The 10513-nt window shown below is 44.2% G+C and overlaps 1 protein-coding gene across 1 annotated transcript in view; it reads right to left on the bottom strand.

Moving 5' to 3' along the window:
• The window catches only part of UNC13B (unc-13 homolog B), a 189036-nt gene extending 181285 nt beyond the window's left edge, over positions 1-7751 (bottom strand). Inside the window, 3 exon segments of the mRNA XM_026069194.1 lie at positions 2188-2311; positions 3242-3359; positions 7681-7751. Coding sequence (XP_025924979.1) covers positions 2188-2311; positions 3242-3359; positions 7681-7685 — 247 coding nt within the window. The 5' untranslated portion in view covers positions 7686-7751.
• Positions 7752-10513: the final 2762 nt, after the last annotated feature.

The following is a 10513-nucleotide window of genomic DNA, read 5'->3' on the forward strand; positions in this document are numbered from 1 at the left end:
GTCAAGAGCAGAAGAAGCCTTGAAACAGCAAACTGGTGTTCCCATATTTCACTGGATATTACAAAACCCTGGAAAAGGGGACAACTTTTCACACTCCAAAATAAATTTACTTCAATACAGCAGACTCAGACTCCTCCTAGAGTTTTCTTACTAAATCTATAATCCATTGAAAATTAATTCACATCCTCATTTAAAGACTCATACAATATATTAGACATTGGCTCAGACCTCTGAAAGACAGTTAAGTGTGGAGTATCTATGATTTCAGGATTTGGCACAATAAGCAAAGGAAAAAGTAATAGATGTGTTTTATATGATCAACTGTGTTAAATCAAAAACAGCTAAGTCACTAAATGCTTGTTATTCATTTAGTGTTCTCAGTCTTCTGCACATGCTGTGGTTCTGTACAACGTAATACATTTTAAAATAGTGGTTAAAAGAAGTCTTGTGTTTTGAGGGCAGCAGCAGGGAGAAAACGCACATTTATTACATGAAATATTTTTCATTTGTTAAATCCAGAGTGCTCTAACACATACTTGTTTTGCAGGGAGTCTGTTCTCCTACACATGAAACACAGATGACTGTTTTACTTCTATTAAGCACAGTTCACAGACTGCAATGCAGTCCAAAACACAAATTTCAGAAGAAACTGAATTCTCTTTTGGATATTTTCTGAATTCAGAGAGAGAGAGAGAGATCACAACTTCATATTCTTTTAAAGCAGAGATAATTTACAAGCAATGTTGTCAAGATGAATTCAAATGAGAACGTAGCAGCTACAAGCCTTGCCTTCAGCTACACGTGCTCTGCTCCCTCCCTTTCGGCAGCCTGAACATTTTCCCCATAGAAGCAATTTTTCATTCCACGAGGAGTGAGCTGCTCCTCTCCTTATAAAACAGGCAACTTCGGTAACAAACATCCCACTGTCAGAGTGACAGCAGTGAATCACCAGGAGAGTTTTCATGGGGAAGAGGGATAGCTCCACACCAACATTCGACAACTTAAGATGTTGGATACCTTTCCTCCTTTACATACTGGACTGTAGTTAAACAGCAGTGCCTGTTACTTCTATAAAACATTGCATTCAGTCGAATTTGCATCATTCAGCTGACTGTGCCCTCAAAACAGTACATCTAGTGTAGCTCTCAGAACATGAGATACAATTTACATTGATTTTAGTGCTGCAGGGCCAAGGCCTGCATCCTCCCTTGCACCAAGAAGGAGGGTGTGAGACTAACAGATGACCTAACTTCTTTCCAGAGCAGATGGCCAATCCTGACAACTACTGGCCAAATGCCAGAGGATGCACAAATGTTCCACCAGTGCTTAGATCATGATGCAACATCGCTCACACTGCTGGGAGCTTAGCTGCAGAAAACAAGCAACAGGCAGAGGAGGAGAGACGAACCTTGCAATGACAGACAACCTTGAAACACTTTAACACGAAGCAGAAAAAAAAGCACAAAATCCTCCCAAACACTATCTCTGTTCTTCACTAACTCGCAGGAGCTAGAACTGGAAAGAGAAGCTATAAAAGCCGTGGATGCATTCTGGCTAAACCCTTCCTTCCTTCCCCCCCAAACTCTCTTTTTTCTTTTATTATTTTTAATTTTATTAAAAACATCTTTACTTGAGACAGGTTTGTTCCAATTAGCTACTTTTCCACATTCCATACTTTTCAACCACAAGTTAACTCCCAAGAAAAGCAATTATTCTTATGACAGAGTTATTTATATGCTCTGTTAATGATAATGTTCGAAAACACTGAGCATTAATACTTCACTAACTGAACTTCACACTTCTATCAGAAAACAAGTGCATCTACTGCATGTAGCTCATTCAAAATAGCTCTAACAGCAGACTTTAACTCTTCCAGAGCCAAATGTATATAGATGCAAAGAAGTGAACGTTTCCTGCTTGGGTACAAAATGTCAGACTGCACAATCCTGAAATAAGTATTACTAGTTTCTAAGCATTCATCCAGTCAGAGACCTTCAAATCTTGCCTATTATTCTGACCTTTTAAGTAAGAAAGGAGCTAGTCAAGGAATGGTCACCAGCATTGATCTGCACTGAACTATTTTGCCTGAACTGTGAACGAACACAACTTGATTACAAGACTCAAATTGCTCCCAAACACTTTCTCTCCAGGGTCAGTATCCTGGGTAACTTATTGAAATTCACTCACCAAAAGGCAACTCAAATCTTGTGTCCAGCAAAATTTTATGAGGAGTCGGGTTTTTGGTTCCACAGATTTCATCACGTTTCATTACAACCTCTGCCTCCAGTGTAGACCACTCCCCTGGACCTTCCTGTGAATCACAAGCCTCAGATGAAGTTTCAGGTCTGGCAGGTGCTTTTGCAGTAATTCTCACGCATTTGCTAGGATAAGAGCCCCAAAATATTATCAAGGCCTGATACTCAGTTTTAACATCTACAGACATCCCTTCAGCACACGCTGGCAGCCTTGGTTTCACAAATCCTAAAGGCTTTTATGAAGACAAGAGACATAGTCCTCAAAGGCAGAAACCCAGGAGTGCCTGGACAGCCAGAGGAATTCAGCATTGGCTAGACCTTACGGTCACTCTGCAGGGCACCCCCACCCTTTTCCTTTCAGGGATAATATAAATTTCTTCTCCCTGCTCCAAGACCACATTCAATAATATTTTAAACAAGTGCACTTAATTTGAGGTAAAAGAACCAAGTATGTTCTGATCAGCTGCAAGCAATGCTAAATCCAGTAGTTAGGAGAAATACAGATTGTAAGTGCATCCAGTTTCCTACTTTTTTTTAATAGGAATCAACACCACTAGACGCCCTCTAATGCTGCACACAGCAGTTGCAGGAAAATGATGTAGACATGCCCTACGCCTACCTTAAAAGTCAGCTTGTCTGTTACTGGGACAACTACAATGTCCTCTGTCTTTAGCAGGGACTTAAAAAATAAAAATAAAAAATTGAGTATCAAATTAAGGAGTCAGTGCCTCAGACTTCAGATACTTGCCAAAAATGCATGTTCCTTAACACATTAAGCCCTATTTTCTGAGTTCATATGAGTGGAACGAGACCACAGACACCTATTTAAGTTCAACTGTATTGTGTTGGCAGCTTTCTTCTAGTCTCAGCTTTGCAAGTTGAAGTTCTGCTGAGAAGCACAGTCCTGAGCTGCACCAAGCTAAATTTGTAACACATTAACTATCAGTTGTGGTGCTGCCACAATAAAACTGGTGTGTCAGCTTAACCTCATCAGCTTGGCGAATGGCTTTCAGAGCAATCCACACGGTCCCGACCAGGGTGTCCCAGATCAGTCCTTTGTTCCATACTTCAACAATTAGGCCCAGGTCCAGCCGACTGATCTCACTGCAAGAAAAGAAAAGGCAGCACAGGTGAGGAAAAAGCAGAAGACAATCCAGCTCTGCTCAAGACTCTGCATTAGCACCATGATCACACCAGTGAACTCTTTCCACACAGCTTAATCAAGCTGCAGAGGGCTTCTGGAAGGAATGTGTGTGGCCAAGGTGGCTCACGCTCATAGGGAACACTCATTTCTAATGGTCGATTTCTCAGAGTTTAACTGCACAAAGATTGCAAATAAAACCCTGAACTATCTCATGGACTGCCAGAGTCGGAAACTCATCTCAGCAGCTATACACACAAAGGAAGAAGTAGATTTCGGACTGAAACAGAGGTGAGCTCTTCTCTGTCAGCAGCCATCCCCAGTTCTAACAAAGTGAGAGTCTCCCTTCCTTCAGCAACACAAGCATACTCTGGCAGGCTCAAACATGCCAATACGCACCTGTGATCAGAGCTGCAACATGCCAAGAGTAATAGCCTCAAATAGAGCATAGCTGCATTAGCAGCACTACCTATTGCTCGGTGCCGAGTTGCACTGCTTCTGATCCTGCACTAGCTTGTTCCCCTGCATGGCATTGCAAGGTTTGGAGCCATGTGAGTCTCTGGCACCATGTGGCAACACAACCACACGACCTTTGCATGCTATACCCCTGGAAATACCTGTCAGAAGGTTTTCACGATTGTCTTCCCTATCAGTGAGCAAAGGATACACCTCCAATTCACTTCTTCCCAATGCTCCATGCCATTTATGCCTTTCTCTTTCATGGTGGTTTATAACATGCCTACTTAAGAACAGTGTAACATGTGCACAGCCTGAATATGGGGAAAAATTATAAAGTTCAGAAGGCCCTCGAGCTCTCTGTTGATACACAGCTGTCTCACACTTATCATGTAGCAATGTTGTTGCCCCTTCTTGTTTGAGATCAGGACTGCCCTTTGTACAGCTGCTAATCTCCAAAACTAGGTATTTCAGACACAAAGTGCTGCTCCCTGTTGTCCTTCTGTCCAGTCAAATGCACCCATGTTAAGTTTATCAGAGGAAGTTAAAAGTCTGTTAATTGCTGATTTTTATAGACTGTCATCATGGCCAAAAAAAGGACTGCTGCAAATTCCAACATCTATTTGGGCTTTGTCTCAAAGACATCTCATATTTGAAAAGAGTAGCTTGTATCTACAAGGTTCAAGACAAACCCTACTGCTACAGCAAAACACATTAACACCTATTTTAAATCCAAGCACCTCTGTGTAGGACACACAAAGCGAGGTCAGGAGTATCAACTACTTGGGCGAGTCAGTCCATCACAGCTTTAAATTAAGCTAAGACACAGTCTTGTTATGAGTTTACAGTTAGTATGTTGAAGTTGAGTCTCCACCAGCCCTCTCTATTTGGATAGGGCTACACAATATGGCTTGAGCCAAGCCAACAACTAGCCACTCACACCACCACTGTGGTACCATCCTACTGCTTCCCTCTTGGGAAGATGACATTTATCTCACTGCTCAGATAAACCTGCAACAACAACAGAAACAAGTGATTTTCTCTTGGCTGGATCACTGTGAGGCCAGAAGGGGAAGGGAGGGAAGATTCACTAGATTGGCTCAGCCATACCGTAAAACCATGGTCTTTGCTTCAATCTACACCTACAGAGCAAGACTCTGACTGTAAGACACCCATGGGGCTTCTGTCCAGAGTTCCACAGGACAGGTCACCAGCTACAAAAGAAAGATTTTCAGGACAGTGGCTTTGATTGCCTTGACTACGTCTCCCTTTCTCCACCTTCTGGTTAGAGGCAGAATAGCCTCAAAAAACAAAAGAGCTGAGATTTGAATTTAATGTCCCTCCCATTCCACATGCACACAGAATTTAAGTGAAAGACGTTTCTAACAACTTCAACAGTGCTTTAATCATGTTTTAAACATCATAGCTTGTGTGTTCACTAAAGAGGTGCTTGCTTGTAAATATGCACTCACTTTAAAGCTTCTTCAAAATTAAAGGATGTCCCCAAAGAAGATATTAAAGCACTTTACCTGTCTGGTAAATAAACAAATCTCAAACATCCCCAAAGCCTCAAATTCTTATTTCTCACAAGAAGTTCAGAAGCAAAAACCAGCATACACATACAGAAAGTGTTTTCTTGCTTGTAGCGTATTTTTCTACCATGCCTTATAAAAAAGGTAAAAACAAACACAGACAGTAAAAGCTCCCTTCCCTCAGGGAAAAAACAATACTGTATTCAAAAACCTTTTCCAACTCCAGAAAGAAGAGCAAACCAGTAAACAGTAGCATTGAAATATCAGTGTTAATTCTCCTGGGCCAGTTTAATGTACACAGGCTCATGCAAAACACATTGGCTGCCACGTGCCGTAAACATCACAATAACTGTGCTGTTGCCTGGATAAAAGCAGGGAAGACCAGGGTGAGGTAGTTCAGCTAATATGCTGCTTTTACATCCCTTAGCAACTAACTATGGAATGGCAGAGTGACCTTACAGCATGCTAGCTAAGCTCCCAGCTGCAAGGGGAGAGCAGTTCCAGGGGCAAAGGGGAGAAGGAAGAGGAACGGTGGTGAAAGCGATCATCCAAAACAAACCTGCCATTCTTCAGTCACTCCTGAGCAGTCTCCTCAGTATCTGGCTGTGTTTAAAGCTAGTTCTTGCCCACAGATCCAACCCAAAGCACAGAAAGAATGAGTTAATAGCTTGGGTACTGGCATGGGATTTGGCAGATGGGTAGAATTCCCTGCCCCAGCCTCCCTTAGCGGGGATTACCTCAGAGCTGCATGGTCTACCCTAACGACAGCCGCAGTCCTGGTCTGAACAGAAAGTGCTGAGCTGAGACAATGGTGCAATTCATGTTTCTCTGAAGATGGAAGATGGACTTCCAGCTCTCCTTGCAGGAGGAACACACACCACACGCACTGCTCCAAAAGGAGACGAGGGCCACAAAACAAGGGACATGGAAGCACAGCTATGATAGCAGAACTCTGTCCTGTACCAAACCAGGTGAGCTCCTCACCCAGAGACAAAAGCTTCCCACTCTGGGAGAGGACAACCGACTGCTGCTATATGGCGGGGGCATACTCACAAAGCACCATGTGGGTGTCTTGTGACAGGGACTATGCAAACACCTCAGACCACTCAAAAACACAACACAAGCACCACATCATTCACACAACCAACAGCAGCACCCATGCCAAGGACAGATAAAAACATTTGGAGTCTGGGATTTAATAAGTTTAGTTCACTTTGTCTTAGAAAGCTGGAGGAAGAGAACCAGACGCAATATATGAATGAGGCATTCATCTATCAGCAAAAAACTCACCATCCCAAGAGATACTGGGAATTCTCTGACTGTGTGTCAGCATCACGAGAACCAGGGCAAATCAGAGGTGCCAACTACACCAGAAGGCCAGGGAGAGCAGGCACCAGTTCTGCTGCTCAGGGCAGGGACTGACAGCCCCTCTGATGGCTGCAGCGGGGCAGCTGAAGAGCACATTCGTGGGCACCAGCCCAGGGGAGAAGCAGCAACGTGGGCACCTGGAAGGGCCAGAAGTCTGAGCGAGGAGAGCTGCCACACTGAACTAAGCAGGGTCACAGTGCTGGGGCCCTGAGTGCACTAATAGGCCTTAATTGCCCTGAGCAGCCTCACCTGGGGCCTCCCCACACCCTGCCCAGGCCCAGGCCCCATTTCAGCCCAGCCCAGGGCTGTCAGTCCCTGTCCCAGCAACACCACAGCAGTGCCCATCTCCAGCTCCGCCACGGCCCTGCCCCTGCCTGGCCATCACAGGGCTGTCTCTGACCCCGGTTACCTTCACCGGGCCTGAGCCTCACTTGTGCTCCCAGCTTGCCCTCGAACCTGCCTCATATGATGCCCTGGCCTCTGAGCTGACCCTGGCCTGATCCTTGGGTCTGCCCTGCTTGCCTCGCTCAGGTACCGCGAGACTGGGCCCTGGCTGGCAAGCTCCCTGCCCTGCCAGCCATGGTATCGTGCTCGGCTCCTGGATCCCCATCTTACAGGGAGCAGCCAGCCCTCGCTGCGCCCCGACACACAGGATCCAGGAGCAGGAATCCAGGCAACCCGGAAACATTACAGGATACAGGCTACTCCCACCAGTCCGTGGGCTGGGAGGTTGTCCCTGCTCATATCTCCTTGAGCATAGGCTACTGCATAAAATAGAAAAGCAAATGATTTAGGTTGTCAGCAGGTTTGTGCATTTTGCTTGCATAAGCACTCCATTTTATACAGTATGCTACGGAGCTTCCCATAAACGTCAATGCTGTGGAAGGACTCACACAAGTACCTCACTGCCATGCAACACCATACTTACAACATGAAGTCCTGTTCCCAGCAGGGTTGGTCACCTCGCACTGCTACTGTCGTGCTCTTCACATTTTGCACTTTCAGGGTCACATACGTATTGAATTTATCTGGGGAACGAGAGGCAAAAAGTTATCCCCTTCAACATACATACCATTGCACCACATAAGCACATTTCAAGGCTTTTGGTCCATACATTGCACTCCAGGGAGCCCAAAATAAAAAGCCCATGTGAGGAGACATCACTGGGTTAAAGACCCAAATATTCAAGATGTCTTTCAAAAGCCTTCACCTTTCAAAGCGTCAACCCAATTTTCTTAGAAATTCATGCCATAAACAAACAAAAATCTTCCCCCCAAAACAACAGGCAACTAAGCACTTGCAGTAAATAAGTCAGAGACAGGAGGGGAAAAAAAAGTGTAAAATCCTGAAGAACACAGACACTTTGAGTGGCTGCTTACTGAAACGCAGAGGAAGGAAAGGAGAGACAGTCTGAAGAGATAGGGCCTATCACACAGACCATGCAGAGCTAAAAGCAGACTTGCAAAACATACAAGCAAGAAGCAATTGGAACAGAAGGGAAAAGACTGTATAATCAGCCTGACTGCTCTCCTAGTTCCGATCCGGTTTTCCACCTGTGAGTCCACAAAGGGCTTTCTAACGACAAGTTAAGGGCAGAAGGGAAATACAGTGATCTATGCTAAATGTGCAAAAACTGATCTGTAGTGCCAAACCAGCTGAACAAACAGGGTTTGTTTAGATTTTTTGTTTTTTCTTTTAAGTCTGATGAAAAAGCCTGGAACAACTGTTTTCCTTGTTGCTGCTACTTCTTTGTTAATAAAAGCAAAAGCAGGCAAACAGACACAGGGGAAATTTGAATATCAGCATCTGAGAATGAGCAAACCCCCTTTAAGGGGAGTTACTGCATCAGGCATATCTATTAGTATCATCAAACCTGGAACAAGACACACACTAAACAGCGAGAAGGCAAAGAACAAATTCTAATAATTCAGCGTTCTGCTTTATCTATGCCCTGCGTAAGTCAGATCACAGCCTATTTTAATACTGCCCAATTCACACACACCAGTGCTGCAGGCTACTATAGCACATCCCACCATCTAGCTTCAAATACCTTAATACACAGGAAGGAAAGGGAAACAACACGATCCAGAAGCTCAGGCAGAAGTGCATGTCACTGGAAGCTGGACACCATATCTAGCTACACTACTTGCATCCCTCCTGGCACACTGGGCTTGTCAGTGAAGCCACACACTTCACTTGTGCTAAATCTAGACTATGGGACGTATTTTGCAGCACCGAGCAGGGCTGCTGGATGGCAAACACCTGGAGTACATACTGTCTCCCTTCCAGTTTATGCACTCAGCTTTTCTTTCCTGGAAAACCAAGGCTGGTACATGCACAGATATGGATCTGATGTGGAGTAAGAACAAGGAGACAGTAAAAGGATACACACAAGCACACCTGCAGTTCAGCCGTAGCCTGCCAACCCCTATACCAAGAGAATACAGCCCTGAAAGTGCTTTGGACCTAAAGATTTTAACATGTGTTTCTCCAGAAGGCACACTTCTTTCTTTTCTTTAAGCATCCCAAAACCAATATTTCAAACAAGCAAGTTGACAAACCACCTGAAACTGGGCTCCAAGAAAAAGGCAAACTGCTTATTCTCTTGTAAAAAGCACATCAAATTGTATTCAATAAACAATTACTGAGGGACTTCTTGCTTGATACCATAGCACAGTGAAATAGTTGTTTAGACTGCAAACTCTGTGTGCCACAAGCTGTTTGTTTTTATTCTATGGTGTTTGTTTTTATTCTATTATATGGACACAAAACCAGGCAGATGGGATTCTGATCCCAATTACAGCCATTAAGGGCTGCCACACAAGAGAACGAATCACTTCTGTAGTAGCATCCAGCAACCCCAGTCAGTACTGGGGAGGCGCTGGATCCAGACAGGCACACACTGGTGACTGGGACACACCAGTCCTGCTTGGCAGATGTTTTCAGATCCTGTTTTTAAATAGGACAGAGGAAGGATGAGACGAAAGGGCAGGCTGGGGTGGGAGCCAGTCACAGTAGATGAAAATCGACTCTCCTCACTCATCGCCTGTTCAGGTCAGGTGAGCAGGTGGAGGTTTCTCAGCACGATGACACCAGGTCTAACTCAGACAGCCTGGACTCCCGGAGTAGCTTTTGTCACTCATTAGGAGAACACAGAGGAGCAGAGAGGAGTTAAAAGAAAAGTGGGGAGGGGGGCAGTTTGAGCAGGAATGAGAGCAAGTGTCACTGCTGCTGTGAACAAGATCAACTGGAACAAGGGCAGAGCAGGGCTTACCTGGTGGTCCTTGAAGTTTAGCTTTCTTTACTGTAAAGAAAGAAAAACAAGAGGTTATTAGTGATTTTGTCTTGCTGCAGTTTCATTCTAGGAGGTGCACAGTGTCATTGGGGAACATCTCCAACAGAGAACTGGAGGCTAGAAAACTGTACTGATTTTCACAGTTTAACAGATCTGGAGACAGAGCCTCTTCTGTGCCCCATCTCACCTCTCTAAATTGATGCAATTAAAAAAAAAAAGAATTATAGGATTAATGTTTGGAAAGCACCACAATGTGGCTAACAAAATAATTTCAAAATCAGTCCTTTGCAAACCAGAAATTATTATTTCTGCTTAGCAAGACATCATTTCATATCACCTCACTTGGAAAGTTATGGATACTCTAGAAGAAACAAGCATTACTAAATAAACAAAGAACACGTCTTCAGCAGGACACAGCAGACTTTCAATCACAACTTGAAAATAATCATCTAAGAATTACCTCTAA

Source organism: Apteryx rowi, unplaced genomic scaffold (genome assembly GCF_003343035.1).
Source record: "Apteryx rowi isolate R43461 unplaced genomic scaffold, aptRow1 scaffold_289, whole genome shotgun sequence".
Lineage (NCBI taxonomy): Eukaryota > Metazoa > Chordata > Aves > Apterygiformes > Apterygidae > Apteryx > Apteryx rowi.